The sequence below is a fragment of the Mirounga angustirostris genome, unplaced genomic scaffold (assembly GCF_029215605.1).
Source record: "Mirounga angustirostris isolate CCGP_5_RB_7025 unplaced genomic scaffold, mMirAng1.0.hap1 SCAF_4, whole genome shotgun sequence".
In the NCBI taxonomy this organism is placed as follows: domain Eukaryota; kingdom Metazoa; phylum Chordata; class Mammalia; order Carnivora; family Phocidae; genus Mirounga; species Mirounga angustirostris.
Genome location: NW_026991712.1, coordinates 173,558,510 through 173,572,241, shown reverse-complemented (window position 1 = coordinate 173,572,241; position 13,732 = coordinate 173,558,510). Strand labels below are relative to the sequence as shown.

Below are 13,732 nucleotides of genomic sequence, written 5' to 3'. Positions count from 1 at the left end.
CAGAGCCCGCGCCGCCCCCGGGGTGGCCCCGCGGACGCGCGGGGGGCTGCGGCTCGGGGGCGCGCGCGGCCAGCTGGGGTCCCGGGCGCGCGCGGGGGGCGGCGGCCGGGCCGGGCTCCCCCCGCGCCCGCGGCTCAGGTGGGCTGTGCCCAGCGCTGGCGGAGCCCGGGTCCCCGTTCTGCCCGGGCTGGATGGCTCATTCTGCTGGCTGCGCGGTGGCGGCGGCTGTGTGTGCGCCGCGCCTCGCCGCTCCCCCCGGCCCCCCGAGCCCGGGGCGCGCGCTGCCGCCCGGGCCCCGCGGCGCCGCGGCCCGAGGCCCCGGGAAGCGCAGCCATGGCCCTGCGGAGGCTGGGGGCCGCGCTGCTGCTGCTGCCGCTGCTCGCCGCCGTGGAAGGTGAGCGGGCGGCCGGGCGGCCGGGCGATGGGGGCGGGGAGCGGCCGGGCACGGGCGGCCGCCGGCGCCCACCTCCGCCCCGCGGCCCGCAAAGTTTGCCCGGGGGCTGGCGCCGGGCGCAGGTGGCCGCGGGGAGGTGTGTCCGGCCGCGCCGGGAGGCGCGGGCCCCGCGGGCGCCCGGGGAGCGGCGGGCGCTGATTGACTGTGCCAGGAGGAGGCGAAGGGACCATCTTGCCGAGGCTTTGTAGCCAGCCCGGCGAGCGCCGCCCAGGGCCGGGGGCTGCCCACGCGCGCTCGCCGCCCCTGGCCCGGGCACCCCCTCCGTGCGGGCCTGGCCTGGCTCGGCACGGGGTGGAGAGGCGCCGGCCCGGGGGCCCGGCGCGCAGTCGGGGCTGGAAAGTTTGGCAGGGAGCAGAGGGAGGGAGGCACCGCGGCTGGCCGGGGTGGGGGCCCGCGGTCTGCGCCCCCGGGATGCGACCGGCGCCCCGAAGAGCGAGGGGAGACGGGCAGAGTGGAAGTGAACGCGCCAGCCCCCCGCGCCGGTGCCTGCCCATCGCCCGCGGCGTACAATGGGGTCCCCTCCCCGGGAGGACTACGGGGGTGGGGGGGATGGGTCCGTGGGCATCTCTCCGCGGCGCGGGGTCTCCGGGCACCCCTGCCGGCCACCGCCCCGCTGGCGGCAGAGCTCAGCGTGGCCGCTGGAGCCCCGGGAACTCTCCAGCTGCCGCCAGGGCCACACCAGATGCTCTTGCCATGTGTTGGCCTTGGCCAGGGTCTCCGGTCCCTCTCCCCATGGCTTCGTGTGTTGGTACCACCCGACCCCCAAGGGGCCAGGGGGGCTGCCAGGTCTCCCAGGGCCGTTGCTCTGGAGGGAAAGTTAGTGGGGTCTGGGTGTGTCCACCAGAAATGGCCAAGCTTGTAGGGCAAGAAAGGAATATGAATAATGGTTCTCATGTGTCCTGCACTTTACAGTTTCCAGCCCGCTTTACAGTTTATGAAGTACTTCGCACTATATGCAGCTCGCTGTGGTTTACAACGTGCTGCATAGTTGACAAGGTACTTTAAGCTTGGCAAAGTGCTTTCCCACCCACAATTTTGTTGGAGTCCCCCAAAATAAGTCGTCCACAGAAGCCAGGTGCGTATCATTGTTCCTCCCTTTTAATAGAAAGGGAAACTGAGGCTCAGAAAAGTCAGTGGCTCACCCATGGCCTTTGGGTGATAAAAATAGAACGCAGGGCTGAGGTCTCTGAAGCCCAGGCTCTGTTGAATTGCTGGCTTTTCTTGCCCCTAAACAGGGTGAGCCCTTCTAGGATTTTGCCACCACGGGCTGAGGGGTGAAGCATACATTCCCTCATCTCAAGCCACTTTGGGATGGTGGGAAGCCCCTTCCCCTTTTGCAACTCAAAACAACAACAACAACAAAAACAGAACAAAAACCTGATCAGACCAGGCGCAGGACTGTGGCCTCTGCAAACGGCATGATGGGGGACCCCATGCTGTAACTTTAGTTCTTCTCTCAGTAAATGAGCGCTTTAGTGACCGCAGTTTGGGGGCGGAGGGGTGTCCCTAGATGGCAGTCAGTTTCTCGAACTCAGGCAGCTGTCCTCTGGTTCCTGGAGGATTTGGCGGTTGCCTGTGGTTTCCCAGAGTGGGGCCACTGGGGCACCGAGGGTGCCATGGGTCCTGGGTGCAGAGGGCAGCCCTGGGGCCTGGCTGCTGGCGGGAGCTCCCTGGAATATGGCTGAGGTACCACTTATTAACTATGGCTTTGGGGAAATGACTCATGTGTTGGCCCGCTATACATTGGGATGTTTACAGTATTATGGGGAGCTTGGCATAAATATTGCTATTTAGGTTGCAGTCAGCAGTGCTGGAGGGGAAGAAAATTGGCCCCTCTCACACTGGAAGAGGCCTGGGTGTGTTTTTAATTACCATGGGGTAGATGGAAGTCCCATGCCTGTCCGGCCGTGGCCCTGGCTGGGGATAGTCGGGATCTGGTGGGCTGTGGCCTGGCTGGACTGTGGACCCTGGACACAGGGCTGATCAGCTGCTGACATCACAGGAGGAGATGGCTGCGGGGGGGGGGGGGGGCGGCACTCCAAACCTTGCTTCGGGCTCTTTCTTTGCCCCCCACCCCCAAGACACGAAAGAATCTAGTCTGTTAGGGGTTAACAAGGAGCCGGCCAAATGGATGGGGATGTGGTGTGAGGTGGAGGTCAAGGGCCCTGCTTCTAATTTACTACAGAACCCTAGGCCAGCTTCCTCCCTTATAGGGGCCTCAGTTTCCCTGTGTGTAAAATGGTCTAGGAGATCTCTTGGGATTCCATGATATGCATCCACTTCCTCTCTGTGAGCCTGTTTCTTCCTCGTCAGATGAAGGCATCATCATAGCGCCCATCCTGCCTCTGTGAGATTCAGACCACGTAGCGTACGAGAAAAGCCCACCTTGAGGAACAATGTGTGGCCTTTGGGGGGTGGAAGATGAGGATGGGTAGGGCTGCTCGTGGCACATCCCAGAAGAGATGGGGTTCAACTGGGAACAGCGCAGTCTGTGGAGACAGGTCTGAAGCTTGGGGTGTTGGGAGGGCTGCCCCTGCAGCTCCCAGTCCCTTGAATCCCACGGCTGGCACTCCCTTCCCTCCCTGCTCCTCACACCCTGTAGTAGCAAGGCTGTCCCGAGCATGAAGACCCTAGGAAACCCCCAGTCTTTGGAACAAGAGAGGGGAGAGAAGGTATATGTGTACCGAGGGAGGGGGGCTCCAGGGTTAATATGGTGAGCTCAGCATCTCCCCCAAACCATGAGACACTCCTCCCCCAGGGAAACACAGTCTGGAGCATCTGGAGTGGGGGCTTAGAGAGGAATGGAAATGCCCTGGGGACACATCCAACAGGAGAAGAGGCCAGTGACAGACCAGCCACTAGATGGAATCCAAAGGTTGAAGTCTAGAGAAAATCGGCCTCCGTGCATTTGCTCATTTGGTCTCCAAATATTTATGGAGCCTCCTCTCTGGCCAGTGTGGTGCTGGACCCTGGGGCCAGCAGGGAGATAGGGGACAAGCTGATAGGGAAAACAGTTGGCACTATATAGTGTGATAAGTGTGTCCCAGAGTGTTGCCAGAAGGAAGCTATGTGCCACCTGGGGCAGCAGAGTCGGTTTAGGATGGAAGAGGGCTATTTCCTCTGTTATGGCTTTATTCTTTGCCTCGTTCTCTCCCTATTTCATTCTCCCTGTAACAAAACTTCCTCAGCCACCTGTCACAATAAGAACTGTGTTCTCAAAAGTTAAGGAGGTTGCCTTTGGGACTTAGAGGATGAGGAGAATTTTACCTGGAAAAGAGAAGCAGCATGTGTAGGAACGTGGAAGCGTGGACTGGGGACTCGCTTGGGTGCATCTGAGGAGGATGGATGTTGAGGGCAGCAAGGGGGGGAAGAGCCTGAAGGTGGAGGGCAGGGCAAGTCCTGAAAGGCTAGGACGGAAGGCTGAGGAATTTGGACTTGATGCTGAGGGCAATGGGGAGCCGTTGAAGATTCTTGAGCCATTGAGGGACCTGGCCAGATTTGTGTTTAGAAAGATCTCTGCCGTCCGGTGTGCGGGATGTTCAGATGAGCCAAATCTGGCCCCACACACTTGAGAAAAAGCCAGCTTGGCTGTTCCCTGCTAGACTGTGAGCTCCCGGAGGGAGCTCACCTGGCTTATTTTTATGTCCACAGTTGTGGTAAAAAGAGCTCAATTCAAATGCCACCTCCCCAGAGGCCTTCCCTGATTACCTCATCTAAAACAAACTTAGTTCGGCCGCTTTCTAACCTACCTGCTTTGTTTTGCTTCATAACACCCATGGCCACCCAAAACCGTATCAGAGCTTTGTTCCTTTCCTTGTTTTGTATCCATCTTGCCCAGTAGACTCTAAACTCTGGGAGGGAAGAGGCTTTTATCAGCCATGTTTGCTGTGGCATCCCCAGTGCCTAGAACTGCGCCCAGTCCCACGGGTCCCCAGTAACTGAATGACACAATCAGCTAAGGAACACTGAATGAATGTATGTCAAGTGAGCGCATGAACGGATATATCACACTGTGTTATGTGATAAGTATCAGGGGAATGACACGGGGATGAAGGGGAGAGTCCACCTGGCCAGGGAGATGAAGGAAGTCTTCCTGGAGGGAGAAGCCGAGGGCCTGGCTGGAATGGGGATACAGGACACAGCTCAGCCAGGGCTGAGGATTCAAATGGGTGAGCAGCAGCTATGTGCTAGACACGCCGTCCCCTCCTGGTGAGGCTAGAGGGAGCCCGCCCTCCCCCTGTCTCTCCCACCCCCCTCCCGGCTCTCTCCTGGGCCCACCTCTTGGGCATTACCTATCTAAGACCCATCAACCTTCAGTGGGTTTAATTTGGAATTGGTTTTCCTTTTATGTTTGTTTCTTCTGCTTTTCATTTTTAAAGATTTTTTATTTATTTATTTGAGAGAGCGAGAATGAGAGAGTACATGAGAGGGGGGAGGGTTAGAGGGAGCAGCAGGTTCCTTGCTGAGCAGGGAGCCCGATGCGGGACTCGATCCAGGGACTCCAGGATCATGACTTGAGCCGGAGGCAGTCGCTTAACCAACTGAGCCACCCAGGCGCCCCTGCTTTTCATTTTTAAAGGAGGCTGCTTTCATGTATCCGTCTTAGCCGGGAAATCTGGGCTTAGATTTAAAACCCAAATGCTGTAGAATTCAGAAGCAAGTTGACTTATTCATTCATTCTCCCATCCATCCATGAGCACTCCGTGTCAGGTGTGGGGTAGGGGGAAGGCTTTCTGGCTTGGGTGGTGAAACAGGGCCAACCGACTTCACAGTGTGGGGTAGAGAAGAAACACCACGTTCTAAGGCAGTTGGACCTGGGTTTAAATCCTAGCATGCTGTGTCCTGGGCAAGGAACTCAGATTCCCTGGACTTCTTACCCCAGGGGTTTCTGTGGACACCCACAGAAAGTGTCAGACACTCAGGCACATGGCCGTGAACATTAGATGCTCTTCTCAGCCCTTTTGAGGTCCCTTCCTCTGGAGTGTAGGCGTAGCCCGTGATGGCCGTGTCCTAATATGGCCCCCTTTTTGGCATTTGGATTGTCCAGGCAACAAATCAACCCTCAATGTCTCTCTCAACCCATTGCTCAGGCTCCCAGTGTCCCCCAGTCTTGGGATGGCAACCCCACAAGTGTGGGTGGGCCCAGAGCTCCATCTCTGTCTCCTCCTCCAGGGCCTTGTTGGGGGCAAATGCTTGGGTTCTCACACCAGAGGGACTCTCAACAGGGGTCCACAGGCCTCCTTAGTTCTGGGGATCTGTGATCACCCTGAGATTATAATCGAGTACTGGATGTTAATGCAGATTTTCCTAGGAAGAGGGTCCTTAGTTTCAGAAGTTGCTCGCTAAAGGTGAAAACACCAGCCTACACCAGGGCACGCAGCAGGGGGGCTTGCTTCCCCTAACTCTGGAATCCCAGGTTCGCTCCCACCCCTGCCAGCCCTTCTGCTCTGTTGTGGCCCCAGTCCCTTCCACGAGGTTGTCCTTCCTGGTGCGTTTGTCTCCCCGCCACCAACTTCATCAAGGTTTTGCATCAGCTTCAGAGTAGGGGTGGGGTGAGGTTCTCTCTGCCGCTGTGCTAGGCTCTCAGCAAAGCCCAGGGTGGCTGCTGGGCAACTCTACCACCCAGGGATCACCTATGAGTTTAGGCTGCAGGAAGGTGTGGATGGAGCTGGCTGGTGACAGGAGGCCTGCACCGGGCAAAGCAGGGGAGCTGTGCTTCCTCCCTGGGTGGCGGGGTAAGATCAGGACGGCCTCCTGGCAGAGGTGGGCCTGGCCCACTTGCCTGACTTAGCTGGAGATTTGGTAGATCAGGAACAAGGCCTGGGAGTCTGTATCTTTAACACATTCCCCTGGTCTTTTCCACTGGGCAGGCAGATTTGTCCCCCAGAGGCCTAAGGTAAACCACAGGACTCCTGGGAAAAAGGAATAGAAGCCACAGCGGGAAACTGGAAAAGACTGAAATGAAGTGAAATCAATCAGAGTTAGCGCCACCTGCCTGGGCTGCCTGCCTGCTGGTGAACAGAGAGGCTGGGCTGGGGGAGGGCAGGGAAGAATGTTTGCATAGCTCCCAGGGGTGGGGCGGGCCGTTGATGTGACAGCACCTGGAAGCTTCCTGATTGGGATCGGTTCAGTCTGATAAGGCTGCTTGAAAGCCCTTTAGGGCCTCTTAAGGCAGCTGCCTTCTGGAGGGTGGGAGAAGGGACACCTGTCTCTTTGGCACCCCTGTGTCACCTGGGGAGCTTGCCCAGGCCACCTTAGCCTGGGCCATGCTAGGTGAGCTTCCTGGAACCATCGGCCGCCCTGCTGCTGCCCCCTGGGGGTGGGGGTGTCCTCAGGGAGGAGCCCTCGCCTGCTCTGTGGCCTTGAACAAGTGATGTGCTGAGCCTTAGCTTCCTATCTAGAAACCGGAGATGTAAACGCATCTGCTTCTCAGCGCTCGGCTCGTGGCGAGGATTAAATGAGATGCTATATACAATGACCAGCAGTGCAACCTGACCGGGGGCCGGCCCCGATATTCACTGATTGTCATTAATATGAAATGTCAGCATCTTCACTCCTTGCCAGAGTACTTGCCCCTTTCTCTGAAATCCCACAGCCCTTTAGCTTAGCCCTGATCACTTTTTCTCTTGTTCCATAAACAGCATAGCCTGAGGGCTACAAGAAGAGCTTCTGGAGTCAGACCAGCCTTTACTGTATGTCCTCTGGTGGATTACTTAACCTGTCTGAGTCCCAGCTCCCTCCTCTCTAAAATGGGGATAACAGGAACACCTGGGTGGCTCAGTTAAGTGTCTACCTGCAGCTCAGTCATGATCCCAGGGTCCTGGGATGGAGCCCCGCATCAGGCTCCTTGCTCAGCAGAGAGTCTTCTCCCTCTCCCTCTGCCTCTCCCCACAGCCTTATGCTCTCTCTCGCTCTTTGTCTCTCAAATAAATAAATAAATAAAATTTTTAAAAAATAAAATAAAATGGGGATAACAGTAGGTTCCAGCTCTTGAGATGGTGGTGAGGAATGAATGTGTTAATCCCTACAAGATAACGCCGAGTGTGTGCCTCGGTTGTGTGTGATGAACGTGCCATAAATATTAACCGGTCGGCAGTACCCAATACCAACAGCAAACTGGCTTCAGAGTCGGGGAATGCGGGTGCTGTCTCACTAGGGGGACTCCGGTTCCAGCTCTCCGTCACCCCTCTTCACTGACCGTAGGGAAAGACCAGAGGTACAGTATTAAGTTCTGAGCCTTATAGGGCAAGGATCTGACTCTTCCTGGGTAGTTGAGAGGCCCCTCCAGCCTCTATCTCGGGGACCCATCCCTTCCCCAGCTCTGCCTCCCTAAAGCGGTAGGACCCTCTATGGCTATGCTTTCCTTCTGGGCCCCTTGCCAGCCAGGCACCAACTTCTGTGCCACGGTAATGATAACGGCCACGGATTCTTGTGCCAGACACTCTACTAAGGGCATTGTGTGTGTCATCTGGAGCAATTGCCCCAGGAGCCACCACGCGGTTTTAGTATTATGCCCATTTTGCAGATGAGAAAACTGAAGCTCAGAGTTTTAGCCCAAGGACCTAAAACTAGGCAGTGGGAGTCGGGGATTCAAACCCAGGTCCGGGTGACTCCAAAGCTCTTGCTCCTCATCGCCACTCAAGCCGATTCTGGAATTTGCCTCCCCAGCTCGGAGGAAGGGCTTGGCTCTGGCGAGGGTCTCCAAGGCAGCCGTCCAGCCTCTGACTCCATCAACATCCTGAGATAATGCAAGCGGGAGGGTTCTGGAACTCACAAACCTGCCATAAAAATGCAATCTCTGTCATAATGGCCAGAATAATGTTGTTCTAACTTAGACAAATCGGGTGTTAACTCATTACATTGTAAGGGGCACCTCCACAGAGAACTGAGCCACAGGGCCATTTGTAGCTTGTACTTCCAAACCCGTTAGCTCATCGGGTTCTTGCAGCAACCCAGTAAGTGGGCAGGAGCCAGGGGGCCCATTTTAGAGATGAGGAAACTGAGGCCTGGGGGGACAACACTATTTGTCCAAGGTCAGCCACCAGACCAAGCTGGAAGCCCAAGCCAGTCTCAATGGCCCAGAGATCATCAATCCAATTTAAATTCTTAGCCAACATTTAAAAATCAAGAGATTTTAGAGAGAAATCCTCTTTCCAGCTTCTGTGAAAAGTCAGACAATCTGGCTTCCCTGGGCCCACGTCCCACACAGCCACAGTCAGCTGGAACCGAATGGTGGCTGCCTCTTCAGAGGGCATGAGTGCTAGGGGTAACTTGCTACCAACTTGCATTACACGTTTATGTAACTCTTCTTGCCCCTGTAGGCTCAAGTTTCCCTTCTAAATCTGCCCCCGTCTCTCTGTGTGATCTGGAGCAAATAACTGCTCCTCTCTGGGCCTCAGCTGCCTCTGCCATAAAGTGAAGGGGTGGGATTCTGGTTTGGGAGGCCCCTTCCAGCTCCTGGATTCAATGCCCAGTGCCAGGCTCCAGGCAGGGGAGGGGAGAGCTATAAAAAGTACAGGGCTTTGCTCCTGGAAAGTGTATCAGTTATCTTTTGCTGCATAACAAGTCACCCCAAAACTTACTGCCTTAAAACAATGAGTTATTATTTGTCCTGATTCCATGGACAGGCTGGGTTCCGCCGGGCATTTATTCTGCTCCATGCAGCATCAGCTGGGATCACTTGCGAGCCCACACTCAGCTAGGTTGTGCCGGAAGGTCCATCATGGCCTCACATAACCTCTCTGAGGCCCTGGTCGGGATGGCGGGGGCTGGGCCCACTCTCATATTCCTCAGGATCTCTCACCAGCAGTAGTCCAGACTGACTTGCTTTCCATGGTGGTTGGCTTCCAGGATGGTGAAGCAGAAGCTGCCCAGACTTCTGAAGACCCAGGCTCCAACATCACAAAACATCACCCCTGCTGCCAAAAAAAGGTCACAAAGTCATCTCAGATTCCTCCCAGACTTCCTCATCGGTTTAAGGTGGGGGGGAAATACACTGGGCTTGGTTTTCTGCTCAATCATTAAAGGAAAGCCCCATTTCTTCCTTCCTTCCTTCCTTCCTTCCTTTCTTTCTTTCAGTAAGCTCTACACCCCAACATAGGGCTCAAACTCACGACACTGAGATCAAAAGTCACACATTCTGCCTACTGAGCCAGCCAGGTGCTCGCAGGAAAGCCCCATTTCTTGCATAACACATTAAGATTCTGCATTGCCCACAGTCTTCAACACGTCTTTGGAGGGATGCTTAGAGCTCGGTATCTCCCACCCACCCACCTCACCACTGGCACACATCTCCATGTGCTCTGAGCCAACCTGTGGTCCAAACTTAGGCTTAGACCCCCCCTCCTTAATGGGGGGAGTGGCTTTGCGTTTAGCAATGGGAGGCATCATTGGTGGCCATATTTGGAGACAATCTGCCACAGGGAGTTTATAGTCTGGTGCAGGGGTGCGGGGAATAGAAAGCCAGAAACCTCATTCCCTACCTTCTGTTCCCTCCCACTGCACCCCCCTCCCAAACTACCTCCCTGCACTGGCTTCCAGGGCTGTCTGTCTCCTCTGAGAGGGCAAGGGACTCTCCGCTTCACCTTATCCCATGCTCAGCACAAAGCTCATGACAGGCACAAAATAGATGTTTATGCAGTAAATGACAAATAATTAAAAACGGCAGCCAGAATCATAGATATTCAAGATCTGGCATGAGGTATGAGGTCGGAGAAGGGTGCCCTGGTCTGGTGGGACCAAATTTGAAGAATGGGGCCAAGGCCCCCCTGGGGCCTGGAGTGGGACACATCGCCCCTCGGGGCCTCAGTTTCCTTATCAGTAAATTGAGGATCATGATTTCACCCACCTCAGAAAGCCATGGCAAGGAGCAACTGTGTTCTTCATTTAACTGTAAAAGAGCCTGTAACGGTGTGACTGGTTTGTCACTCCCGCCTTGGCCGAGGGCCACCACAGGGGTTAGGGAAGCCTTGGTGGAAACTAAAAAGTCTAGTGGCCCACTGCTGTCAGATCTAAGTTTGGACCACAGGTTGACCCAGAGCACATAGAGATGTGTCAGTGGTGAGCTGGGGCGGGAGTGGGGGTGGAGACACTGAGCTCTGAGTGGGAGCCGGGTGTTAGACAGACAACAGTGTCCCAGAGATGGTACTTGCCCTCCAAGGAAGGCAGGTGCTACCCACTCCTGACCGTGTTGCCGTGCTGGAATTGGGGTTCAATTTTGCCACATCTGGTTTCCAAAGTTTTGATGTGTATGGGACAAATGAGCTTTTAAATGTTTGCATAGTGCATCCTAAAATATAGTTCTGGTCGACCCACACAGTGTTTGCTGGCTTGATCTGGTTCGCTGGTTTGCAAGCTCTGGTTCAGGTGTGTCGGGGGGGAGCGGACTAGCAAGAGCATCGTTATCTCCATTTTACAGATGGAGAAACTGGGGTGCTAAGAGCTAAAGTGACTTGCCCCAGGTCACACAGCTGGTAGGTAGGGAGGTTGCGGGAAATGCCTCTTAACCTTGAACTGGGGGATTTCTTTTCCTGTAACTTCCTCCATGCTTCCTTTTCCTGCCTTCCGGAACAACCCAGAAGCATAAGCTCCTTCTTGCAGGTATCAGCCATGTTTGAAGGAAGAGGGCATGTCTTCCGTTGGGCTTCTTCTTTGGGGCAGAGTTGCTGGAGTGGAAAGCACCTGGTCTTGCAATAGAACCATGCCAGGTTGGACCTTCAGCTTGACTCTACAGCATGACCTTGGCCCTTTTAACTTACCTCCTTGAGCCTCCATTTCTTCCTCTGTGAAATGGGCTAGAAAGTCTTCCTAGGAAGCAACTTCTTAGATGATTCTTAAGGAATAGCCAGGGAAGAAACAGCAAGGCAGGCATTCCAGACAATGGGAGGGCATCTGCAAAGGTCCTGATGCGGGCCCCTGAGTGTGTGGTGTGCTGGGGAGCTGGAGAGAGTCCTGTGTGGCTGAGAACAGGGCATGCCAAGCACCAGGGCGGGGTGCAAGCTGCCTGGCCGCAGCAGGGAGAGAGCGTGGGGTCAACATTCCCATTATGGCGACGACATATGTCCATAGCACCAACTTGTCACTTGGCCTGAGTCCATGGGAAGCCGGAAGGACAAAAAGCATCTGAAACGTGTAAGTGGGGAGAAAGCGGCTTAGCTCACAGTGGGATGCGTCCCGCCTGAATGGGGTTTCTCCGCCTCTCACAGGGAGGCAGAGCCTGGGAACAGCCTCGGCCAGAGCCCGCAGGGCCTTTCTGGAATCCACGAAAGGCCGTGGCCCGGGAGTCTGTTCGAGTCAGGGCCCCGGCCGATCCATCCCCTTGCCTGTCCCCATCAGTGTCAGCTGTCACTCCCTACGGCCTCAGATGGCAGCTCCCATGGCTCTCGGGAGAACAGCCGAAAGGCCCTGACGCTGGGTGTCCCCGAGCCGGCCCGGAAGCCCAGCCATGCCTGGAGTTGAAAGGGTTCTGATGTCCCCTTGGCCTGGGTCCAGGGACGTGGAAGAGGCAGGAGACACCGGAGGAAGATCCTGGACTTTGGAGACGGGCAGACCATTCAAATCCTGGCTTTTCGACGTGCCCGCTGTATCACCTCGGGTGGGTCACTTCATCCTCCTCCGCCTTGGTTTCCTCTCATCTGTCAAATGAGGATAATCTCACCCACCCTGTGGTGTCGTTTGGGGAATTAAAAGAGAGAACGTAGGAAAGGCAGGTGTTTGCTGAACTCTCCCAGCCTCAGTTTCTCAGCTGTTCTGTGAGAAGAGTAATAATAAAGCAGCAACTAACATTTATCAAGGACTTGCTAGAGACCAGGCATGGTGTTTGGGTTACAACGACCTGCGTCCTAGAGATGAGAAAGTTAAGGCTTAGAGACGTTAAATAATTTCCCTACAGTCAGTAATGGAGCTTGAACCCAAACTCAGGGAGCCTGACTTCAAGACAGATCAACAAAGAGCTGATTTCTTCTCTTCTTCTCTAATAGTTCAAACATACAGCAAAGTTGAAAGTGTAGTAAAATAAACACCTATGGATCCTTCACCTAGAGTCAATAGTTGTGAATGTTTTTGCCACATCTGCATCCCTCTATGTACGGGTATGTGTGCATGTATATGCGTATTTGACCAGAAGTTACATGCGTGGACAAAGAACTAGTGTTTACTGAGAATTGATGCATGTATGTCTAAAGCCCACGTTCTTAACCACTGTTTTAGATCACACATTGAACCTTGGCAGCAGCTGGGAAGAGTAAGTAGGGTTACCTCCAGCCTGGATTGCTCATTCAGTGCCCACCATGGCCAAGGGGGCAGCTAGCCGTGGCTTTTTCATTTTCAGGAGAAGGAAGAAAGACTCAGAGGTTAAGTCACTTGGAGCAAACTATGAGGTTGGGATTTACATCTGTGTCTGCTTGACAGCAAAGCCTGTCCCACAAAACTCTGGGGGACCCACTTTTCTCCCTTCCAGTTGTACCCCTATTGTAACCACTAGAACGCAACCCAGGTCAGCAGATGACAACATGGCTCCCAGCTGCAGGAGGATGTGGCCCTTTCTTTCTGGGAATTGAGGGGAAATTATAGAGTCCAGTGGACTTGGAAAAAGTGGGGACTGGCCCACAGTCCACAGTTAACCAGGTGGTTATGAGGACTCAGGCCTTTGGACTTCTAGAATCCACCATGCTATTTCCTGTTGCCCCCTTGCCTGGGTGGCCCTCTCTCTGGCTAATTTCTGCTGCTTCTCAAGACCAAGCTTGAGCATCTCCTCCTGTCTGAAGTTTGCTCTGACCTCTCTCTCTGGTCCCTCCTGCTTCTGTGTGCAGTGTTGAGTCTACTATCCTTGGTGGCCTCTGTGATCTTGGTGGCACCTTGCACATACCTATTTTATAATGTGTAGTTTAGACCATACTGTGTACTGTGTCAACATGTCTGCCTTCCCCACAACCATACTGGGAGGTCCTGAACCATCCTGGTTGGATAGTGTACAGTTGGATAAGTGGACAGCAGTCGAACAGTTGGATGGGTGCTTGAGTGATTGATGGTTAGATGGGTGAGTGCCTGGATGGATAGAGGATGAGTGAATGGATAGTTACATGGATTAAATGGTGGGATGAATGATAGACAATTTGAAGGTTGGTTGGATGATTGGATGGATGGATGGATGGTTGGTTGGCTGGCTGGCTAGATAATGGTGGATAGTTGCATGTTTTAGATAGTTGGGTGGATAAATGGGTGGAAAAATTAACAAACACCAGAACCACAGTTCAGTTCTCGACCTCTCTAGATGCCCTC

At 54.7% G+C, this 13,732-nt stretch overlaps 1 protein-coding gene across 2 annotated transcripts in view; it reads left to right on the top strand.

The window, feature by feature from the left end:
* Positions 1 to 217: 217 nt before the first annotated feature.
* Positions 218 to 13,732, top strand: part of EPHB2 (EPH receptor B2) — a 184,806-nt gene continuing 171,291 nt past the window's right edge. For both annotated transcript variants that reach the window (XM_045898483.3, XM_045898482.3), the window contains exon 1: positions 218 to 394. In XM_045898483.3, the coding sequence (XP_045754439.2) occupies positions 334 to 394 (61 nt within the window). In that variant the 5' untranslated portion in view covers positions 218 to 333. The remainder of the gene's footprint in view (positions 395 to 13,732) is intronic.